The sequence below is a fragment of the Stegostoma tigrinum genome, chromosome 8, assembly GCF_030684315.1.
Source record: "Stegostoma tigrinum isolate sSteTig4 chromosome 8, sSteTig4.hap1, whole genome shotgun sequence".
NCBI lineage: Eukaryota > Metazoa > Chordata > Chondrichthyes > Orectolobiformes > Stegostomatidae > Stegostoma > Stegostoma tigrinum.
This window is the reverse complement of record NC_081361.1, coordinates 90,849,053-90,873,871: the sequence shown is the minus strand read 5'-3', so window position 1 is coordinate 90,873,871 and position 24,819 is coordinate 90,849,053. Positions and strand designations below refer to the sequence as shown.

Here is a 24,819-nt window from a genome sequence, read left to right as displayed (position 1 = left end):
AGAAGTTCATGAGTTGAAGATAGGGTTGTGAAAAGGCAGGAAGTGAATTGCTCATTACGAAGAATTAAATTATAATTTTCCCTGAAAGGATCAAACGGTCTTCCTTACTCAGCTCTTGTGATAATCACTTTATCTTGCAATACATTTAACACGCAGATAGAATACAAATCAAGGGCTCCAGATGAAAAATATACATTAATAATTTCAAGCCAGCGCAACTTCATGAAAACCAATGATAATGGGAACTGCAGATGCTGGAGAATCCAAGATAATAAAGTGTAAAGCTGGATGAACACAGCAGGCCAAGCAATATCTCAGCAGCACAAAGGCTCAGGCTCTCTGAAGAAGGGTCTAGGCCCGAAACGTCAGCTTTTGTGCTCCTGAGATGCTGCTTGGCCTGTTGTGTTCATCCAACTTCACACTTTATTTTCACGAAAACCAAAAAGTGAGTTGCTGACAGATTAATCGTGCATTTTGGTTGAAGACTTGAGATGCTTCATAACCGTTGGTTCCCAGTAAAAGGAAGAGGAACACCACTACTAATCTTGATAAACAGGTGGACTCATTTTCTACAGAAGTCATCCTGCATATTAAAAAATTGGAAACTTCAGCTAGACACCGGAATCAGTACCTAGTGCTGCAATATAATTAGGAAACTTGTGGAGGGAAAAAAAGATGCAAGACAATCTTTCAAACTCAGATTTCAATTAATTAAAATAGCACCTAGTGCTTATTGTGGGTGAGAATTCCAAAATATATGAAACTGCAAACTATTACAAAAAATGTTGCAATTTAAACTATTAGTTGATGAGCTGGTCTTTCTCCAAATACTAATATTTTCACTCTAAATCAATGTCATCTTGGATACTGTTACCGCATCAGCACCTGAATTTACATTTTGCTTAAACAATTAAAAATGTGACAGCGAGCTAAGTGGAGATGGGGTTGCATCAACACACTCTGGCAGTTTAAGAGTGCATATTAATCCAACAATAAATTTTAAATTCAATTAAAGTCAAAGGATTGGATCTATTCAAAGTCTAACTATTTACTTTTACAGTTTCGAAGCAAAGCCAATGTAGCTTCCCATGGGAGATATTCATTTGCTCCTTGACTACCCTGCACAAGTTAAACTGGCTTCAGAAAAATTAATTGTTTTAACTAGTTTCAAATGGGCTTAAAAATAAGCGTGCACAAAACAAACAAAGGAGAACACAGGCAAAGTTTGCAGCAAATTGAAGGGGTGGATTTTTAAAAATCAATTAGATTACATTCTATGCCACTTTTACTATATTTACATGACATGAAATGACTGAAAATAATTGTAAAGACACACCATAGACACAGAAAAACCATTTGCCTGGGAAGTCTGCTTTGAGTCAGATTCAGTAATGATCGAAAATAAAATCTCAAAATAAAGGAAATTCAGAAATGTGAGGCAGACATTAAAGTTAATATGCACCATATCCTCCAATTACAACACTATCATTACTGTACATGTAAGGGAGTTTTATCAAACTTTTCCAAGCATGGTGCACAGATTGTTCTAATGAAAGTGATGAATTCACCTGACTTCTGTTTGACAGGAACAGAAATGAACATGATATTATTATTATTTGCTGCCTTGGTTGGTTGAAGAAAATTACATAGATCTTGGTCATGAAACTCAAATCACAATATCAGTAAAGATTTGAATTAGGAGATCATTGATAATTAAGATACATCAGCCCCATAGGGCAAGTGCTTTCACTAAAGAGTTGTTTATAGTTGAGGGAGCAAAACCACATCCTGCTTGGTGCCCATGTTACCATCTTGATATTCCTTCAGTAATGGGGCAACGAGAGAGATGGTCTAAATGGACTGGCAAAAGTGTTCAATTACAGCAATCTTGGGGAGATTTACAAGATTGGATGTAGAGTATCCAACTTCTGCACAAGCTTTTTGGTCTAGTCTGATTGGGTGAGTGGGTGGGGAGGAGTATCATAGGGCCTCCAGGATAAGGATTAATTGGCTCAAACACCAGATCGATAGAAGAAATTTTGCTGCCACACAATCTGTCAATTCTGAAACAGTTTCACAATATATGGCAAAGTATATGCTTCCCTGTTTTGAATGGCGTGAAACAAGGATGTACACTGGGGGTCTCCTGCATTCACAATTTCAAAAGCCAGATCTTCAGGTAGGAGTTGAGATACAAGATTAAAATTGTTTAATCAATTGAGACATCGAGCATCAACTATAATCTCTCAAGAAGTTTATTATAATATTGGCTGTACATTTACGGCTGTGCCTTTGTAGTAAAGTTGAGGTTAATTTTCAGCAAATGATGGATCCATTTTCACCTTCTGCTGGTGGGGGACTTGTTATTAGTGCATGGAAGATGAAGGCAGTTCCCGAAATGCCATTCAAACTCAATTGCATGCCATTAGTTTGCAAAATCAGTTATGCCTTGCAGATAGCAGATATGGACTTTGGTTAGTTATCCCTGCATGCTTAGAATCAGCTCAGAATCAAAAGGTGCTGCCAAATTGAAGGTATATGTGAAACATACACACAACAGAAGCTATGCTAGCAGCTGAAAACTTTCACCAAGGATACCTTGCACCTTACTTTATGCTTTGTGGTAGGGCAGGATCATTAACATCACAAAGTAGCGGAATATACTAACTGCATCAGAATTGACATTATACTAATCAATGCTCAGTTCCATAGTTCCAGACAATGAGGATGGAAGTACTGTGATATGACAAATATTTGTAATGCATCCCAAAAGACAAAAAAAGTTACAACAATACCTTGCAACTAAAAAAAAAGGGACTCTCAATCCAGAAATATAATTTAAAGCGGTTTTGAATAGGAACTGCTTTCATTAAAAGATGAAGATCAGTTAAACTTTAGAGTCAGAGATACACAGCACAGAAACAGACCCTTTGATCCAACTTGTCCATGCCGACCAGATATCCTAATGAATCTAATCCTGTTTGCCAGCATTTGGCCTATATCCCCCCAAACCCTTTCTACTCATGTGCCCATCCAGATGCCTTTTAAATGTTGTAATTGTACCAGTCTCCATCACTTCCTCTAGCAGCTCATTCCATACACGCATCACCCTCTGTGTAAAAATGCTGCCCCTTAGATCCCTTTTAAATCTTTCCCCTCTCACCTTAAACCGATGCCCTCCAGTTTTGGACTCCCCACCCTGGGGCAAATAGCTTGTCTATTTACCCTATCCATGCCCCTCATGATTTTATAAGCTTCTTGTTTAAGATCACCTCTCAGCCTCTGATGCTCCCAGGAAAATAGCCCCAGTCTATTCAGCTCCCACCATATAGATCAAAACCTCCAACCTTAGCAACATCCATATAAATCATTTTTTCTGAACCCTTTCAAGTTTCACAACATCCTTCCTTTAGCAAAATGACCAGAACTGTATGCAGTATTCCAAAAGTGGCCTAACCAATGGCCTGTACAGCTGCAACACGACCTCCCAACTCCTATACTCACTGCACTGACCAATAAGGCAAGCATACCAAATGCCTTCTTCACTAACCTATCTGTTTGAGAGTCTACTTTCAAGGAACTATGAACCTGCATTCCAAGGTCTCTGTTCAGCAACACTCCCCAGGACCTCACCATTAAGTGTAAAAGACCTGCCCTGATTTGCCTTTCCAAAATGTAGCATCTCACACTTATCTAAACTAAACTCCATCTGCAATTCCTTCGTCCATTGGCCCAACCGATCAAGGTCCCATTGTACTCCGAGGCAGTCTTTGTTGCTGTCCACTACGCCTCCAATTTTGGGGTCATCATCTGAAAACCAAACTATACCTCCTCTGTTCATATCCAAAACATTTGCACAAATGAAGAAAAGCAACAGACCTGGCACTGATCCTTGTGACCCACCACTGGTCACAGGCCTCCAGTCGGAAAAGTAACCCTCCACAACCACTCTGTCATCTGCCTTTGAGCCAGTTCTCCCTCCATTCTCTATGATCTAACCAATGCTAACCAGGCTACCATGAGGAAACTTGTTGGATGCCTTATTAATGTCCATATAGATCATGTCCACTGCTCTGCCCTCATCAATTCCCTTGCTGAAGTAGTAACAAAGCTTAATTAAGTTGGTGAGACTTGACTTGCTATGCATAAAGCCATGTTGACGCCCCCAATCCGTCCTTGCCTTTCCAAATACATGGAAATCCTGTCCCTCCGGATTCCCTCCAACAAACTTGCCCACTAGCGATGTCAGGCTCACCTGTGTATAGTTCCCTGGCTTTTCTTCATCATCTTTCTTAAATACTGGCACCACATTAGCTAACCTCCAGTCTTTCGGCACTTCACCTGTGGCTATACAAATATCTCAGCAAGGGGCCCAGCAAACACTTCCTTAGCTGGATGGGACCCACAAACAAAGCTGCATTAGAACATTATTCCAATGAGCCACCACACACTGCAGCACAGAGGAAAATCACCTATACAGTGTATTCAAAAAGAATGGGTACCCTATGAACACAGTCTGCCGATTCCTCAGCAATAAATCCAAACAAACAGACAAAACGGGCTCAGAAACCATAACCACTCTCCCCTACATCAAAGACATTTCCGAAATGACTGCCAGGCTACTCGGACCTCTTGGCATCAGGGTAGCCCACAAACCCACTAAAACAGCAGCTAATGAACTTAAAAGACCCTATACAGACAACAAATAAAACGAACGTCATCTACAAAATATCTTGCAAGAACTGTGACAAACACTACATTGGACAAACTGGCAGAAAGCTAGCCACCAGGATACATGAACATCAACTAGCCACAAAACGACATGACCCACTATCACTCGTATCCTTACATACAGATAAGGAAGGACACCACTTTGATTGGGACAACACATCCATCCTAGGACAAGCCAAACAGAGACACGCACGAGAATTCCTAGAAGCATGGCATTCCAACCGGAACGCCATCAACAAACACATTGGCTCCAAATCAATCTACCATCCCCTGAGAAAAAGAACAGGAAATGACATCACCAACCCAAGGAAACCTAACCAGATAAATAGAAAGCGGGACATAACACCAGCGCTTCGTCGGAGGCTCACTGATGATGTTACCTAGAATGGTGACGAAACGTCTGAAAACTAACCTTCCAGCTCAGCGAGCAAGCTCACATCCAGAACCTCAACCTGAGCTACAAATCTTCTCAAAACTCGCTAACTTCCTTAGCTTTCCAGAGTTCTAGGGTATACCTGATCAGGTCCTGGGGATTTATCCACCTTTATCCATTTTATGACATCCAGCACCACCACCTCTGTGATCTGGACATTTTTCCAAGATGTTGCTATTTATTTCCCCAAGCTCTCTGTCTTCCACACCCTTCTCCACGATAAACACTGATACAAAGGACTTGCTTAATAGCACCCCCATCTCCTGTGGTACCACAAAGAGGAGGCCTTGGTGGTCTTTAAGGGGATCTATTCTGTCCTTAGTAACTCTTGTCCTAAGTGTATTTGTAGAATCCCTTCGGATTCTCCTGAACCCTATTTGCCAAAGCTACCTCATGTCCCCTTTTTACCCTCCGGATTTCTTAGTATAGTCCTACTCTCTACATACTCTTCTAGGGATTCACTCGATCTCTGCTGGCTATATCAGACATATGCTTCCTTCTTATTCTTTTCTGAAACCTCAATTTCTCTAGTTATCCATTATTCCCTACACGTACCAGCCTTGTCCTTCACCCTAACAGGATCATACTATCTCTGGATTCTCAATCTCATTTTTGAAGGCTTCCCAATTTTCCACCTGTCCCTTTTCCTGTGAACAAATGCCCCCAGATCAACTTTTGAAAGTTCTTGCCTAATACTGTCAAAATTGGCCTTCCTCCAACTTAGAACTTTAACTTCTAGATCAGGTCTATCCTTTCACTCATTATTTAAAAACTAACAGAATTATGGTCATTGGCACCGAAGTGCTCCCCCACTGACACCTCAGTCAACTATTATTTGTTCTTAAAAAATCAAACCCGCCCAAAATTACCTTCTCTCCCCACACCACCACTTTAAATAAAGCAGCTCTCACAATGCTGGTGCAACTGCATCGACACAATTGAAAAATTCAAGTTTCCTTATATTGCAACTGAAGCTAAACAAAAACTGATCAATGCAGCATTATAGGAAAGGACAGTCTTCAAGGTCAGTTACAAAAATTAGTATAATCCCTATTATTCAATAACCTCACACCACTTAGACACCAATGTTCTGATTCTGTATGCATGTTACAGGAAACAATAACCCAGTGAGAGTCATAACATACTGAAATCAAATCACAATCAGCATGTATGCTGAAAGAACCGTATAGTTACACAGCTCAATACCATCTAAAAATACCACTACAAAAAAAAAAGAAGTGATGTTTGTTTGTTTGACCTTCATATATCCTAGTTTTCTCACAATGCAAAAAAAAAACCCAGGCCCAAGTAAGATGAAGTAGTTTTATTGAGGAACTTTTGCACTATACCTCAAACAAAGATTGATTGAAAGAAAGATTTTCCTGCAAAGTGTGTAACCTTTAATCAATTCTATAACCATGTGTGAGATGATGAAATGTGAGGCTGGATGAACACAGCAGGCCCAGCAGCATCTCAGGAGCAAAAAAGCTGAAGTTTCGGGCCTAGACCCTTCATCAGAGAGGGGGATGGGTGAGGGTTCTGGAATAAATAGGGAGAGAGGGGGAGGCGGACCGAAGATGGAGAGAAAAGAAGATAGGTGGAGAGGAGAGTATAGGTGGGGAGGTAGGGAGGGGATAGGTCAGTCCAGGGAAGACGGACAAGTCAAGGAGGTGGGATGAGGTTAGTAGGTAGGAGATGGAGGTGTGGCTTGGGGTGGGAGGAAGGGATGGGTGAGAGGAAGAACAGGTTAGGGAGGCAGAGACAGGTTGGACTGGTTTTGGGATGCAGTGGGTGGAGGGGAAGAGCTGGGCTGGTTTTGGGATGCGGTGGGGGAAGGGGAGATTTTGAAGCTGGTGAAGTCCACATTGATACCATTGGGCTGCAGGGTTCCCAAGCGGAATACGAGTTGCTGTTCCTGCAACCTTTGGGTGGCATCATTGTGGCACTGTAGGAGGCCCATGATGGACATGTCATCTAAAGAATGGGAGGGGGAGTGGAAATGGTTTGCAACTGGGAAGTGCAGTTGTTTATTGCGAACCGAGCGGAGGTGTTCTGCAAAGCGGTTCCCAAGCCTCCGCTTGGTTTCCCCAATGTAGAGGAAGCCACACCAGGTACAGTGGATGCAGTATACCACATTAAGCAGAGGTTCACCTGCACATCTGCCAATGTGGAAAGTCATCTTGGGGCCTGGGATAAGGGTGAGGGAGGAGGTGTGGGGGCAAGTGTAGCATTTCCTGCGGTTGCAGGGGAAAGTGCCGGGTGTGGTGGGGTTGGAGGGCAGTGTGGAGCGAACAAGGGAGTCACGGAGAGAGTGATCTCTCCAGAAAGCAGACAGGGGTGGGGATGGAAAAATGTCTTGGGTGGTGGGGTCGGATTGTAGATGGCGGAAGTGTCAGAGGATGATGCATTGTATCCGGAGGTTGGTAGGGTGGTGTGTGAGAACGAGGGGGATCCTCTTTGGGCGGTTGTGGCGGGGGCGTGGTGTGAGGGATGTGTTGCGGGAAATGCGGGAGACGCGGTCAAGGGCGTTCTCGACCACTGTGGGGGGAAAGTTGCGGTCCGTGAAAAACTTGGACATCTGGGATGTGCGGGAGTGGAATGCCTCATTGTGGGAGCAGATGCGGCGGAGGCGGAGGAATTGGGAATAGGGGATGGAATTTTTGCAGGAGGGTGGGAGGAGGTGTATTCTAGGTAGCTGTGGGAGTCGGTGGGCTTGAAATGGACATCAGTTACAAGCTGGTTGCCTGAGATGGAGACTGAGAGATCCAGGAAGGCGAGGGATGTGCTGGAGATGGCCCAGGTGAACTGAAGGTTGGGGTGGAAGGTGTTGGTGAAGTGGATGAACTGTTCGAGCTCCTCTGGGGAGCAAGAGGCGGCGCCGATACAGTCATCAATGTAACGGAGGAAGAGGTGGGGTTTGGGGCCTGTGTAGGTGCAGAAGAGGGACTGTTCCACGTAACCTACAAAGAGGCAGGCATAGCTGGGGCACATGCGGGTGCCCATGGCCACCCCCTCAGTCTGTAGGAAGTGGGAGGAATCGAAAGAGAAGTTGTTGAGGGTGAGGACGAGTTCGGCTAGGCGGATGAGGGTGTCGGCGGAGGGGGACTGGTCGGGCCTGCGGGACAGGAAGAAGCGGAGGGCCTTGAGGCCATCTGCATGCGGAATACAGGTGTATAGGGACTGGACGTCCATGGTGAAAATGAGGTATTGGGGGCCAGGGAATTGGAAGTCCTGGAGGAGGTGGAGGGCATGGGTGGTGTCACGGCCATAGGTAGGGAGTTCCTGGACCGAAGGGGAGGAAATGGAGTCCAGATAGGTGGAGATGAGTTCGGTGGGGCAGGAGCAGGCTGAGACGATGGGTCGACCAGGGCAGGCAGGTTTGTGGATTTTGGGAAGGAGATAGAAACGGGCCGTGCGGGGTTGGGGAACAATGAGGTTGGAGGCTGTGGGTGGGAGGACCCCTGAGGTGATGAGGTCATGAATGGTGTTGGAGATGATGGTTTGGTGCTTGGGTGTGGGGTCATGATCGAGGGGGCAGTAGGAGGTGGTGTCGGAGAGTTGGCGTTTGGCCTCGGCGATGTAGAGGTCAGTGCGCCATAGTACCACTGCGCCAGCCTTGTCTGCAGGTTTGATGGTGAGGTTGGGGTTGGAGCAGAGGGCTGCCCGTTCTGTGGGGGAGAGGTTGGAGTGGGTGAGAGGGGTGGAGAGGTTTAAGCGGTTAATGTCTCGACGGCAGTTAGAGATGAAGAGGTCGAGGGAAGGTAGGAGGCCTGGGGGTGGTGTCCAGGAGGAGGACTTGTGTTGGAAGCGGGTGAAGGGGTCAGTGGAGGGAGGGTTAGGTTCCCGGTTGAAGAAGTAGGCGTGGAGGCGAAGGCGGCGGAGAAACTGTTCTATGTCCAATCGTGACTGGTATTCGTTGATGTGTGGTTGTAGGGGGACAAAGATGAGCCCCTTACTAAGGACTGACCGTTCGGGTTGTAGGGGACAAAGGTGATCCTGGATCTCTCAGTCTCCATCTCAGGCAACCAGCTTGTAACTGATGTCCATTTCAAGCCCAACGACTCCCACAGCCACCTAGAATACACCTCCTCCCACCCCCCTGCAAAAATTCCATCCCATATTCCCAATTCCTCCGCCTCCGCCGCATCTGCTCCCACGATGAGGCATTCCACTCCCGCACATCCCAGATGTCCAAGTTCTTCAAGGACCGCAACTTTCCCCCCACAGTAGTCGTGAACGCCCTTGACCGTGTCTCCCGCAACACATCCCTCACACCACGCCCCCGCCACAACCGCCCAAAGAGGATCCCCCTCGTTCTCACACACCACCCCACCAACCTCCGGATACAACGCATCATCCTCTGACACTTCCGCCATCTACAATCCGACCCCACCACCCAAGACATTTTTCCATCCCCACCCCTGTCTGCTTTCTGGAGAGACCACTGTGACTCCCTTGTTCGCTCCACGCTGCCCTCCAACCCCACCACACCCGGCACCTTCCCCTGCAACCGCAGGAAATGCTACACTTGCCCCCACACCTCTCCCCTCACCCCTATCCCAGGCCCCAAGATAACTTTCCACATTAAGCAGAGGTTCACCTGCACATCTGCCAATGTGGTATACTGCATCCACTGTACCCGGTGTGGCTTTCTCTACATTGGGGAAACCAAGCGGAGGCTTGGGGACCACTTTGCAGAACACCTCGCTCGGTTCGCAATAAACAACTGCGCCTCCCAGTCGCAAACCATTTCCACTCCCCCTCCCATTCTGAAGTACAGTCATTGCTTTGTATAAATAATACAAACAGCACAAAGTCTCAGAAAAACAGTTGTGGAATAACCAGCCTTGATAGAGTTGGTGGATGGATGAATGAATATTGTGTTGAAGGCTTGAAGAATGTCAAATGTAGATAACTGTGCTCTGGCCTGAGACAATACAGTCTTTCAAATCAGCCACTGCACCAAGATGGCATAAAACCAATTTCAAGAGTGCCTACATAGCTTTATAAGCCACCCAATAAAATCTTCCTGCTTAATGTTGAGAGTTTTACTTACATCATTCCCTTTAGTTTGGAAGATGAAATGTTGTTTTCTTGAGTACACAAACCAAAAAAGGTAAAATAAGTACTCATTAACAAAAATACATATGATCTTATTCACTTACCCTGGACTTGGGGGAACCTTCCCAATTTTCATCCACATACTTCGAGGACAGCTCCAGCATAAAGCTGACGGGAAGACAAAATAGTGGTCAACAAAACATTTAAATTGATGACAAAGGCCACAGGCCTCTGTTAATCTCCATAATAAACAGATTATGTAAATATTGAAAAAAAAAATCGCTGTTTGGTGTTATCCAATTATAAATTCATCCTTTAGGGCTGCAATTATAGTACCAGAAAACATACGGCAGTGTTTCAAGTTACAAAGCTTGGTTCCTTTGTCAAGTTGTATTCTAAGATTTGTGATTACGATAATGAGATAATGAAGTCAGGCTTAGCACTGCTCAGTAACAGACCTCTTCTAATGCTTTTCTCTGATGGACTGCAGAACATGAAAGTCTAGTATGCCTTTGGGTGACCAACTGGAGGGAATACTTTAATAGAGAGATCGCTCTCTATCAAAATAAGTAGGCATGTTTTTTGACACTGGGCAACAAGTTTCAAGAAAGGATCAAAATCATGATCTACTGTTCAGATTATGCTAGCCCAGTTTTAAGATTGTCTTCTGTTTCTTTTCTTATGGCTAACTTTTGCTAACTACATCTGTGAAGAAATGGAAAAACAACATTTCACAATTCATGACAATAAGTGGGTGGGTGGGAGAGGGGAGTTAAATTTTTAAGCAAATATTTGTGTGTCAAGTCTTTGGAATCAGGATTGTTCACACTGACCTGTGGGTTTAACCAGTCCATAAGCCTTAATCTTATTTGCTGGTTTATCACATTTGAGTTTTGTGGCCAAGTGCTTGTGATAGGCTACTTATAGCTACTGCCTTATTGGATGAATCTTCAATCAGATGGCAAAACAAAGTAACAATATTTTTAGAAATATGCAAATTTACGACAACCAATGAATTTGATGTTTATATACACAAAAAGGTATAGTGTACACTTCTGGTTAGTGAGCCAGACAGATTTGTAACTATCATTGCATCACAGAAAATCTGCAGGCTAAGTCAAAAGTGCAGATCAACATCCTCTTCAAATGTATATGTGGCACAAACTGTGACAAGGCAACATCAATATGGAAGACTTGTGCCTGAAAGAGAGTACTGTATCACATTGAAACGTTCCAGTTCTGAAGATCATAGCACCCAAAGGCAAGAGTTAAGGGATTTATTGTCTAGCATAAGTTATCTGCATTGTAGTTTACTGCTTGACTAATGGGTACTGAATAACTATTTCTTGACTGTGACTGAAAGCAATTATAGAACATAGGTAACATGCAACAGCATACATTTTGTCAATTTATTTTGTTCATGTTGGCTTCTTCAAATCCCAGTGACATTTCTTATCCTCTATGACTACGCTCCACTATGGATGTCTCCCAAGCCACAAAGTAGGCAAAATTCCAACTGTACTTGTCAAAAGAAAGAAAATTGATCTAGAATGCTTTTCCTAACAGGTTTAAAAGCAGCATGGAAAATAGATTAGAAATACTAGAAAATATAAAATTACAGTAAATTCAATTTCAACAAATGGAAAAGCCTTGGTATTATCCATTATTTATGGTTATCTAAAAACTTGTGTATTGGCTACAACATGTAGCCAGTGCTTATCATCATATTACCAATTCTTCAAGTCAGTACTTTGATTTTTTTTCCCTCACTTTGGCAACGTTGTAATAACGGACCTCTGAAAATAAAGGACAACAACTTGCATGCATATAACACTTTTAAACTTAATGAAGTCTCCAGTGGATGCTTCACTGGAGAGTTATGAGAGAAAAATTAACACCAAATAATAGAAAAAGAGGTTGAGAAGTTTTGTATCAAAGTTTTTTTGGGCCTAGCAGCTGACAGCATGACCAATGTAGAAGTGATCAATGGAGGCACAAGGCCATGGAAGAATTTGAAAACCAGGGTGAAGGTTTTAAAGATTTTGTTCCAAAAGAAGCCAATATACAAAAATCAGTGGAAACAGGGCTTAATGTGAATTAAGACATACAGAATTTTGAAGTACTTCAAAATGTACAGAAGATAGGAAGCTGGTCAGGAGCATACTGGAATAAATCAAGCTTGGGAGGTAATAAAAGGCAAAATTGGAAACCTTTGGGTTTGGAAATAGGCAGGCTTGGTGATAGTGTGCATATGTCAGGAAGTTTATCCAGGGGACAATAATTTTTTCAATGTGGCAATACATGAAATTAACTCCCTTACAGGAGAAATGCTGACTACTTACTTAAGCTACAAAAACAAAATTACAAAGATTGTAAGGTATTCTGCTGTATTAATTGGGATATTAAAATAGGCTGTTGCCAAATGCAAAATACCTCTATGCTGGAAATAACCATTAAATTAGTGCTTGATGGCCTTTTATAGCCACAGAAAATGTTTAACAGCATTTTAAAAAGACATTTGAAATCCAGAGTGCAATTTGTCACTTGTCAAAATTCTACACCAACATTAAAGGTTGAGCAACCAACTTTGAGCAAATGCAACATATTTCTCAAAAATATGAATTGTTACTCATATCTCCCAATTAAAGTCCAACTGTGTTATAACAGATGGTGATTTCATGCTATATAATGACACACATTTCAATGGTGTTCTTATATTTGAAATACAAGTGACTAATTTAATCAGCTGCATTCCTTAGTGTGTACAAGAGTGGTATTTGTGAAGCTCACTAGATGCTGAGCATATTCAGAAACAATGCATCAGTTGTGAATCAGTTATCAAACCCGCACCGAAGAACAATCATCCTACAGTGGTAGTATAAGGCCGCCAGCTCTTCAACTTTAACCCCCAATATATGAAATACATCTTGGATAACCCTGAATCTGCAATGAACTTCTGAAGAGACAGCTGCACTTCTCTCCAAAACTACAGCCAATACAGGCTGAAATCTATACAAGACTGTTCCAATTTATAACAATAATTCAATTACAATGGAATCAAATTATTTGAAGATGCAAATGTCGAGGTTTTGAGCTCCACTGAGTATTATTGTGCAATTTCAACAGATTGTTGAAGGGAACAACTAGATAAAGGAAAGCTAAACACTGCAAATGGAAAGTGGAAATCTCTGTCCTACTGTTCAGCCTTGACCTAGCCAATCTCAAATAAGGGGCACTTTGTCCGTAACTAGTCTTTCTAAAGGTTGCACTTGCCCTACCCAATATGGGTTCCAAAGTGTCAGGTCCGTTTTCAACTCGTTAAATTTAGACTGCCTCTCAAGTATTTTCACACCGGATTTTATTTTGTCCTTTAATATTCTCATTCATAGGAGCTGCGTGTTGCTGATGAGGCCAGTGTTTAATGGCCACCTAATTGGCCTTGAAAAGGTAATAGTCAATCTTATTTGAAGCAGTCAAAATTTTAAAATGTTACCATGATTGCCATTTTGCGCTGTTTCCCATTAAAACAGATCTCATTTTATTTCCTGGAACTAGATTCAGTCCTTCTTGGGCTGGAAACACTGACTAAGAAAATACCCTTGTATACCTTTCAGGAAATTTTCTTTTGCACTTCACCATGCTTATTTTTCAAGAGCATTAAAATAAAAACTACATCCAATACATCAACTCAGCAGTTTGTGCAGCTTTCCGCAATTTTATTTCTCCATCTCTTTCTGACTAATACTCTACAACGTGTACCCCCAGAGTAACACTTCTGGCAGTGCTGACTCTAGTCCCCTGAACTGCGCTATTCCACTCCAGTTTCTTTGAAAAATACTCAGCTTTCCTTCTGCATCTTTCTCAGATATGTTGCAATCAGGAATACAAAGTTTCCAACCTTCTGCATCAGAAAGGTAGCTCTCTGTCACTATCACTAAGCAAAATCCCAAGAGGGCTCAGCTCACCAACTTTATTCAATCAGATTCTTGTATAGACAAATGCATTCCACATCTATCTATTTATCTTCAGTTTCACTGATCATTCCAGTCCTTAAACTATTCCACCTCGCATCACTTTTTGTCTAGCCTTGCACTCTATGCGTTATCTTTCTCAATTCACACTCTATCCTGATACACAGCAGCGATCAGCAATTCAGTTTAAATCTTTCCCACTTCGGCCCAAGTCTTTCGAGGTGCATCCCAGGCATCTTGAACAGGTCCCTTCTGATCTGAAACTGTTACCAATCTGCAGGAATGGGAGGCTCTCCCTCTTGTACTAGTACCTCAGCTGTCTGTTAGCCACTTTAAAGGGATTTTTCCAGTACTCTGAAACATCAGTTTTTAAAAAAATTTCCTCCTCAGCTCCCAAAATATACAGACCATTCAGCAAACTTATGCTGGTCCTTAAGTGCCACTCGTGTTGGCCCACCACTATTTACTCTCTTGGTAGCTCCTTCCCAGCCTTTATGTTGCCGCACCAAATACACAAGCTAAATACTGTACTCCCAGCTCCATCAGGAACAGATATCAAAAACCAACATACCTGTTACAACTAGAGTCAGCAGTCAGTAACAATAAAATTCATATTTAGCCAGTTTCCCTCTCATTGATTGCTTATACTACCACTTTATAGCAATTAAAAAAACATTAAATTTCAGCTTAAAAGCACTATTCACCGTTTCCCACTCAAAAATTAGTGCTGCTATACTGTCTGTACATCACTCCCACTCGAATGCCAAGCTCACTTTATTCTAAGACAAACTTAAAAAATCTCATCTAACAGGACCAGCAAACATAAGTAAAAAGGTCTCGCTTCTCCAAATTCTGTTTACTGTATCCAGCTGGAGGAATAACTGCACAATTTTTGCCAATTATGAAGAAAACTAGAATATGAAGTAGGAGTTAAGTATAATTAGGGGCAGAAAAGAGTACAACTGAAAAATTTAAACATGAATTCTTGTAATAGGTAAACTAACAGGAGTGCAATGTAAACAAGGGCAACCAGGGATAGGCAATAAATGCTAGCCTAATTGGTGATGCCCTTACTCCACAAATAAACAAACAGAATCACTGATTACACCACATCACTCACTGACAATGAAAAGTGCTTTTATATACTGAAATAAAAATAAAAAATGAATCTGTACTTGTCAATTAACTGATACTACTACCAGAATGCATTAGCCACTACTACAAATACACTACTTGATTGTGCACAACTGCTGCAATCCTATGCAAGTGTACAGTTCACATTTACAGACACTTATAAAGCGTTAGCCACTTAATTGGTTGTCTCTCGTAGCCCAACAACAGAGATTGTTGCAATAAGTTGGGAGGCTGTTGTTGCGCTAATAAAAGGGGAACAGGCAATAAAGCGCTGTGGAATCCAGCAGCACTATTTTAGCCAGACTGTACAACTGTCTTAATATTCAAGTCAATTTCCTAAGGCAGCAATTATTCTAAAACAAGCAATGACAAATGCAATGGGTATGCACAAAATGCAATAGATATTTTCAGTAACAGCAAATATCTGGGCAATTTCTTTTGTAATTTCATGGATAGTTAGGCTTACTCCCAGCTTATCCCTCTTTGTTTCACTGATTGGAAAATGCTACTTTTTGCAGACTTCAGTTGCAAAAATTTGTTCCAACAAATATTGTATATTCAGATTTGATGGGACATGACATCTGACAAAAGTTCATTGATGAGGATTTAAACATTGACTTTCAATGCTTTGTTTAGAATTCTGTACACTAACTATACTCAAAGTCAGATTTCACCCAAAAAGCGCATATCTGTATTTTCTTGAATTATTTAAAAATCGGTTAATCACATGAAGCCAGGATAAGCTTTTTATTTATTACTATTGACTACTGAATTGGAAGATTGCTGAATCTTCTTTAATGAAACACACTCATTCGTGGCGAGCAGTTCGAGATGCAAGGAGTGTTAACTTGAAACATAAATCTATATACTATTACAGGAAAGAGATGTACAACATTCTACATCTTTAATAACTTTAAATCACCAATGGAGCTATTTTTCACTACATTTCAACCAACTCAAAGTTCAAGAAAAAAAACAATAAAGTTTCTGAAGTAGCAATCGCAGAACCAGAGATTGCAGAAAAGTATCTCGATCTTGGAAAGACCACAATTGGTTTTCATTGGTGTTATTATTGACTCAGATGAGGGAAGAGAGTGTACTGTCAGCAAACGTGCAGATGAGATAAAAATTACGTGGCAAGTCTAGAGAGGAATATAGACAGGTTAAAAGTCGACAAAAACTGGCAGACAGAGGAAGACTACTTTGAAGTTCCTTGCATATGAATTGCCAAAAGCCACCATGCAAGCTCAGGAGATAATAGAGAAGGCAAATGTTGTGCTGGCCTTTACTCCTAGGAATATGGAGTATAAAAGTAGGGAGGTTTTCTTAACATTTTACAAGGCACACGTCAGAACCAAACTGGAATTGTGAACAGTTTTAGTCCACTTACTAAGTAAAGACATACTGGTATTCAAGGCAGTGCAGAGAAGATTCACACTGTTGATTCTGGATATGGAGAGATTATATGGAGGAGAAGAGGAGTCTTCTTTAAGTTCATTTGTGGGATGAGGGCACTGACTGGCCAGTGGGGAGGATTTCTGATTGGATTGATTTGTTATTGTCTATGCATTGCTGCACAGAGAAGAATGGTTTTATCTGCTATTCAGGCAAATCATACTTTAAGTACATCAGGGCAATAGTATAGAAGGCAGAATAGTGTTACAGCTGCAGAGAAAGATCAACTTTAATATAGGAGAGGCTTGTTCAAAAGTCTGATAACAGCAGGGAACAAGCTGTTCTTGAGATCAGAGATAATGGGAATAATGCAGATGCTGGAGAATCCGAGATAACCAAGTGTGGAGCTGGATGAACACAGCAGGCAAAGCAGCATCTCAGGAGCACAAAAGCTGACGTTTCGGGCCTAGACCCTTCATCAGAGAGGGGGATGGGGAGAGGGAACTGGAATAAATAGGGAGAGAGGGGGAGGCGGACCGAAGATGGAGAGAAAAGAAGATAGGTGGAGAGGAGAGTATAGGTGAGGAGGTAGGGAGGGGATAGGTCAATCCAATGAGGACAGACAGGACAAGGGGGCGGGATGAGGTTAGTGGGTAGGAAATGGAGGTGCGGCTAGAGGTGGGAGGAGGGGTAGGTGGGAGAAGGGATAGGTTAGGGAGGCAGGGACGAGCTGGGCTGGTTTTGGGATGCAGTAGGGAGAGGGGAGATTTTGAAGCTAGTGAAATCCACATTGATACCATTGGGCTGCAGGGTTCCCAAGTGGAATATGAATTGCTGTTCCTGCAACCTATGGGTGGCATCACTATGGCACTGCAGGAGGCCCAGGATGGGCATGTCATCTAAGGACTGGGAGGGGAAGTTAAAATGGTTCGCGACTGGGAGGTGCAGTTGTTTATTGCGAACTGAGCTTAGGTGTTCTGTAAAGCAGTCCCCAAGCCTCCGCTTGGTTTCCCCAATGTAGAGGAAGCCACAATGGGTACAGCGGATGCAGTATACCACATTGGCGGATGTGCAGGTGAACATCTGCTCGATGTGGCAAGTCATCTTGGGGCCTAGGATGGGGGTGAGGGAGGTGATGTGGGGGCTGGTGTAGCATAAGCTGTTCTTGAATCAGTTTTTAAACTTTTCTACCCTCTGCCTGATGGAAGAGGGTGGAAAAGAGTAGGACCAGTTTGGGAGGGGTCTTTGATTACGTTGGGCGCCATCCCAAGGCAGGGGGAAGTACAGGTCTTGATTTAGCAAGATTTTCCAGGGGCTTGACAGGGCCCATACAGAGAGGTTTCCCCTTACTGTAGTGGTCTAGGATCAGTTGAAATAACTGAGTGACACGTCACCCATTTAGGGCAGTTGAGGAGGAATTCCATCTCTGAGGGTAGCGAGACTGGAATTTTCCACCACAGAGTGAAGATGACTGGGTTTTTATGAATATTTAAAGGTGGAGATGGACAGATTTTTAATATCAGCAAGGGAATCATGGACTAAGAAGAAAAACAAAAATCAGGACAGAGGAACTAATTATTAGGTTAGCCACAATCTTATTAAATGGCAAAAACAGATTCTGTAAACCAAATGGCCTGCTTACGCTAATATACCTTATATCAAACTTTCATTAAAGATCTTAAACATGTTATTGCATTGTGGGAAGCTTTACTTAGGTGATCAGGCAAAGTATCCAGCAATAATCTTCTTAATAATGGATTCTAGCAGCTTTCCTAAATGACCTATTGTTTGCTGCCTTGTTCCCCCTGCTTTTCCTGAATAATAGTGATATTATAGGTATTTTCCAAACCACAGGGATCCTTTCAGAATCTAAAAATTTTTTTGCAAGATTATAACTCAAGCCTCTACTATCGCCACAGTCACTTTTTAAAAAAAAGACTGTACAGCAGACTGCATTTACAAGCAAGAATGAGAATAGTAAAATCAAAGCTTTGGCTTAAATAGGAGCCAATATACATCACTGAGCATGGACCGAAGGGTAAATGGGAGATGTTGCAAGTTAGGTCACGACAACAAAGTTTTAATGACAAGTTTACAAACTGTAAAAACACAGTCGTCAACTAGGAGCAGACTAGTATAGACAAGTTAAAAGTCATTCTTGGGGGGCTTTGATAACATATGAATTGAGAGGGGACTCCGCATCTGCCTTTTTTACAACTTGGACCTCACAACTACTCCTTCACCGTTGAAGAATCAAAACATTGGAAACCTCTTCCCAATAGCATTGCAGGTTATTTATAGTCACCCTCCACATGGTAAGAACTCTGTGATTCTTCGCCCAGTGACATTATCTCTATGCTTCCCTCTCCCCTGTATATACTATCCATAGCTTGTAAATTTAACAGATCTAGCATTTCTGGTAAACTGGCAAAGCAAAGAAATAAGGACCATTTAGGACAGATAAACAGGTGTCATACACCCTTAATGCTGCCCATCAGCTGGTGCAATGGCTTATAAAATTGACTGGAGTGAAGAAGGAATCATTCCTGGCTCTGTAGACAAGCTACTTATTGTGCACGAGTGTAATGGGCCGTTCTTCTTTGGGCATCAGAATGCTGCATCTGTTGCAGACAGTTGACATGATTCTAAGGTAATACTGACAATATGACTAAAGAGACTTTTAGGCACATAAAAGGACTATAGTCACTAGGTGACAATCAAACACAGATTAAGCATTACATCGAGCTCCCAGTGGATTAATAAAAGATACAAAGAGCTCCTCAGAAACATTATCATGCACAGTAAAAGCAATTAGATGTACACATTAATTGAGAACATCCTCCAAAGTGTAGGTACAGAACTTAACCCATTCAATTCTGGTTCCACTAGGTAATGTAACTTGTACAAGTTCCCAGCACTAGCTGGTTCCTTTATTTGCAACTCAACTGCTGAGCTGACATACAAGCATCTACTCTTATTCTGGCCCTTCAGACAGTACCTTACTGCTGCTTTTGCATCATTTCATACTATCTTTGTTTGCTGCTTTCAGCATGAAGAAAAGATGTACTTGGGGCAGTCTGTCTGAAAGCTAAAGTAGCTGGCATGAAAAGTCTTCAACTTAAGTAAAGCTAATTGTGGATGAGTGTGGGGCCAGTTGACCAAGATAATTTAGGAAATTAAATGTTGTTAGGTAAGCAATAGAAAATATGCCACTAATTCTAAGTTCTTACAAATAAAGTGAAGAAGAAGAAAGATTTGACTGCAATAGTGACATGGCTAAGTAAAGAAGTTAAGGTCTGTATTGGGCTGGGTGAATGTATCTCTGATTATAACAACTTTGCACCTCCTCATCCTCCACTGGGATGTTCTGACTGGAATCGCATCTATAGGACCTGTAGAGAAAGGATATTAGAGGCAGCTAAAATTTGAAAGGCTAGGATTATCCCTAACAATTAATAAGGTAGTGGATTTTTAAAAAAAAAACATTATGTAGCCAACATTGCTGCATGGCTAAGGTGCTGAAACAAACCACTCCCTAACTCAATCCTTTGCCCCCTCAGACAACACAGGAGAAACTGGTGTGCAGCAGAGTTGTTCTACATACAGTATCAAAACTTAGTGAATGCATGCAATTTTTTCAAAAGCTCATTTGAAATGTGGGTCTCATTGGCTGGACAGCATTTATTGCCCATCCCTAGTTACCCTTGAGAAGGGACTGGTGAGCTGCCTAATCACACAGAAACCTGAGGCCAGATAGGGAGAGGAATTTTTCATGCTATGAAGTTTTGTCCTGCTGGAGATGCAAGAGTTGGAGTTAGGTTTAATGAAACCTGAAAACAAAGTTGTGCTATGCACCTGATAAGCAACACCTCAAAATTACAGAAATCACATCCTGTTGTCAATCCAAAGGATTATCCTGTTTTATCTTTTGGCATCCTACATCATCTGCAAAATCTTTGAATTCTTCTGGTTCTAGTCTCTTTTGTACGCCCCAGAGCTTATTAATCATTCCATGACTGGCATTCTTTCAGGAATCCAGACCTTCAGCTTTAGAATTCTCCCTAAACCTTGCCAGTCTCCTTAAGATCAGCCTCAAAGTCAACATACAGCAAGATTTTAGTCACCTGTCCCAATATCTCTCAAGGTTCTTGAGACAAAGTTCCTGTGAAGTACCTTAGAGAATGCTCAACCAAATTGAAAGAGGATACATAAATGCAAATAGTTGCTCCTGTCAAAATGATTGTTTGGATATTTAGTTTTAGTAGCATCTGTTAACGGATATAAAGGCTGGGGACACTACAACTACCCTTCTTTCCAATGAAGAGGGCAGATAATGCCTCGCCTTAACAACTTCAAAAGGCAGCACACCTCTTACTGATATAAGACGTCCACAGCAATGCATGGGAACACGAATGGGGAGGGCATGCTCAAATCTCTGGTGTAAAGCAAGAATACAATTAATGAGCCAAAGCTGACTGCTTAGAAAAGGAAATGAGATCTCAATATTCCACCCAATCACATCATACGAGTGACCCACAGTGATATTGTTTTCTTGGAAAGTGAAGTGATAGTACAAGACTCAAGGAACACTCTAGTCAGCACTGAATTCAGGAACACAAGAACAGGAGTAGGCCATTCAGCCCCTCAAGCCTGCTCCACCATTCAGTCAGATCATGGCTATCTGTGGTCTAACTAAATATGCTGCGTTGGGCTCATATCTCTTTACATCCTTACTTAAATGGAAATCTGAGAGAGAAATTTTTGTTAACAACTGAATGAGCTACATCTGTCATTTGAAGAAGAGTTTGAAGTCTTCACTGGTCTGTGAGAGTGTTTTGGATAGATTCGCAGTGTACCAGGGTAAACTGAAATTATATGGGTGATGTCCAGGCCAGCACTTGGGCCAAGATATTTTACAGTCTTTAGTATTACTGAAAAAGTACATTTTCTCAAAGTTATTTGTCTTCCAGTGATTGGGACAGTATACAAGAGATATCAATTTAATAGAGTATTTGAGGTATATACTGTGAGAAGGGAGTGTTGCGTGGATGTGGACTGAGATTTATACAAGCATTGACATTTAGAAGGCACCACCAAATGACAATTGACAGTTAACCTCTAGACTTTGACCAAATTTTAAACCCGACTCTGCCTGGTCAAGGCACTGCCCTGAGAAATGAGAAGAGCAAATGCCTTTCAACTATTTTGTATCTACATTTTCTTTCTGTTCACAAAGGGCAGGGTCTTGTGTTTTCATAGACCCAGCTTCCAATACGTGCAAATGCACACGCCAGCTTGATAATTCTAAATTGGCTGTTAGCATGATTCTTCATATACTCAGATTTATCCAGTTGCAGAATTACATTTAATGTTGGACACCGTTGTAAGTTATGTAAGCACATGCAGGTTGCCCACAGGTACATTTATTAAACTATTAAAAGGAACAATCTAATTGTGTTAGAAACATTCCAGAGATTGATTGATTTAAGTGTTGTCCCATGTACTGAGATATCGTGAAAGTGTTGTTTTGCATGCTCTGATCGTACCATACAAAGTGTGTCAGGGTATCAGAATAGAGTGGGAGAGTGGAAATGACTATTACGAGCGGGCATAATTTTAAGGTGAAGGTATAGGTGAGATGTCAGAGATAGGTTCATCACACAGAGTGGTGGTTGCATGGAATGCACTGCCGGCAGTGGTAGTGGAGTCAGATCCTTTAGAGACTTTTAAGTGACTCTTGGACAGACACATAGATGATGGTATAACGTAGGGTATGCAGGGTAGTTTGATCTTAGTAGGATAATAGGTCAGCACAACATCATGGGCCAAAGGGCCTGTACTGTTCTACGTTCTATATTCTTTCTAACAACTTTTGTGAATGGCCTGGCCTTAATTCTTAGTGGAAATAGTTCATCTTTATCCCGATTAATAACCTGAAGACCTCACCTCTTAAACTTTCTAAATTATAACAAATAAAGACCTAATTTGCCTAATCTCTCCTTGGAGCTTAACCCCTCAAGTCCAGGTAGTATCCTTATAATATTGTAAACCTGCAGTGAACTCTCGCCAGGGCCATAACCTCCTAAAGATAAACAGTGACAAACTCAGTCACAATTCAAGTCATTTATTTAAATGCTGCGGAAAATAATCAACATTTACAAAACTAATTACATTCTTTGCTGGTCAATATCTAGATTATTTTTGAAAACATGAAAAAAAATTGGTGATTGGTCTGAAAGTCCGCAATCCCAAACTCTAAACAGTGTAAAGTATAGCAGAGCACAGTAAGTTACTTTGCATTCCACTAAATTAAAAATCAGATTATTGATGAGAACTTGACAGCAAAGAACGAAAATTGTACACACATTATTTTTAAAATTATGTCAAATGTTGGACAAGAAGAAAGAACAAAAGAAAAAGCTAACAAAAATGGAATTACTCTAAAATTTACGAATGGAGCACTGATTATAATTTAAAATAAAAACACAAACCTGTTCCCCACAGTTTCTGTCTGAACTTGGGAGCATATTGCAAAGTAACTCGCAAATCTAAAAGCTGCAAACACCCTCTGAACAGTTTTTGGAGTAAAGGGAACATCATGTCTAAATTCTGCTCTGGGTCTCATGTCCTGTCATTTTAGGTTTTTTATCCCCCTATTCATTTGTGGGATGTGGGTGTCACTGACTGGCCAGCATTTCTTGCCCATTCTTAGTTGCCCTCGAGAAGGCGGTGGTGAGCTGCCTTCTTGAACTGCTGCAGTCCTTCTACTGTGGGTTGATCCACAATGCTATTAGGGAGGGAATTCCAGGATTTTAACCCAGTGATGGTGAAGGGAGGATGATATATTTCCAAGTCAGGATGGTGTGACTTGGAGGGGAGCTTGGAGGTGGTGGTGTTCCTATGTATCTGATGCTCTTGTCCTTCCAGATGGAAGTGGTTGTGAGTTTGAAAGGTGCTGTATGAGGATCTTTGATGAATTTCTGCAGCGCATCTTGTAGATAGTACAGACTGCTGTGACTGATCGTCGGTGGTGGAGGGAGTGGATGTTTGTGGATATAGTGACAGTCAAACGGATGTCAAGCTTCTCGAGTGTTGTTGGGGCTGCACTCATCCAGGCAAGTGGGGAGTATTCCAACATACTCCTGACTTGTGCCTTGTAGATGGCGGACAGACTTTGAGGAGTCAGGAGGTGAGTTTTTGCTACAGTGTTCCCAGCCTCTGGCCTGCTCGTGTAGCCACTGTGATAATGTGGTGAGTCCAGTTAAGTGTCTGGTCAATGGTAACCCCCAGGATGTTGACAGTAGGGGATTCTGGGATGGTAACACCACTGAATGTTAAGGGATGGTGATTAGATTGTCTCTTATTGGTAATGGTCATAGCTTGGCATTTGCATGGCACGAACGTCACTTGCCACTTGTCAGCCCAAGCCTGGATATTGTCCGGATCTTGTTGCATGTGAACATGGGCTGCTTCAGTAACCTAGGAGTCAAAAATAATGCTGAGCATTGTACAATCAGTGAACATCCCCTCTTCTGACCTTATGATGGAGGGAAGTTCACTGATGAAGCAGCTGAAGATGTTTGGGCCTAGGACTCTATCCTGAGGAACTCCTGCAGAGATGTCCTGGAACCAAGGTGATTGACCTCCCACAACCACAAACATCTTCCTATGTGTCAGGTATGACTCCAACCACGAGAGCATTTGCCCCTGATATCCATTGATTCCAGTTTTGCTAGGGTTCCTTAATGCCACACAAATGCTGCCTTAATAGCTAGGGCTGTCACTATCACCTCACCTCTGGTATTCAGCTCTTTTGTCCATATTTGAATAAAGGCCATAATGAGATCAGGAGTTCAGTGACCCTGGCAGAACCCAAACTAGGCGTCACTGAGCAGATGTTGCTTGATCGACTGTTGATGACACCTTCCATCATTTTTCAGATGATCGAGAGTAGACGGACGGGGCGGTAATTGGCCAGGTTGGATTTGTCCTGCTTTTTGCGTACAGGACAAACATGTGCAATTTTCCACATTGTCAGGTAGATGACAGTGTTGTAACTATATTGGATAGCTTGGTTAGGGAGTGGCAAATTCT

The 24,819-nt window shown here is 42.0% G+C and overlaps 1 protein-coding gene across 1 annotated transcript in view; it reads right to left on the bottom strand.

The window, feature by feature from the left end:
* selenof (selenoprotein F) overlaps positions 1 to 24,819 on the bottom strand; it is a 47,244-nt gene that overhangs the window by 8,677 nt on the left and 13,748 nt on the right. Inside the window, exon 3 of the mRNA XM_048538932.2 lies at positions 10,330 to 10,393. Coding sequence (XP_048394889.1) covers positions 10,330 to 10,393 — 64 coding nt within the window. The remainder of the gene's footprint in view (positions 1 to 10,329; positions 10,394 to 24,819) is intronic.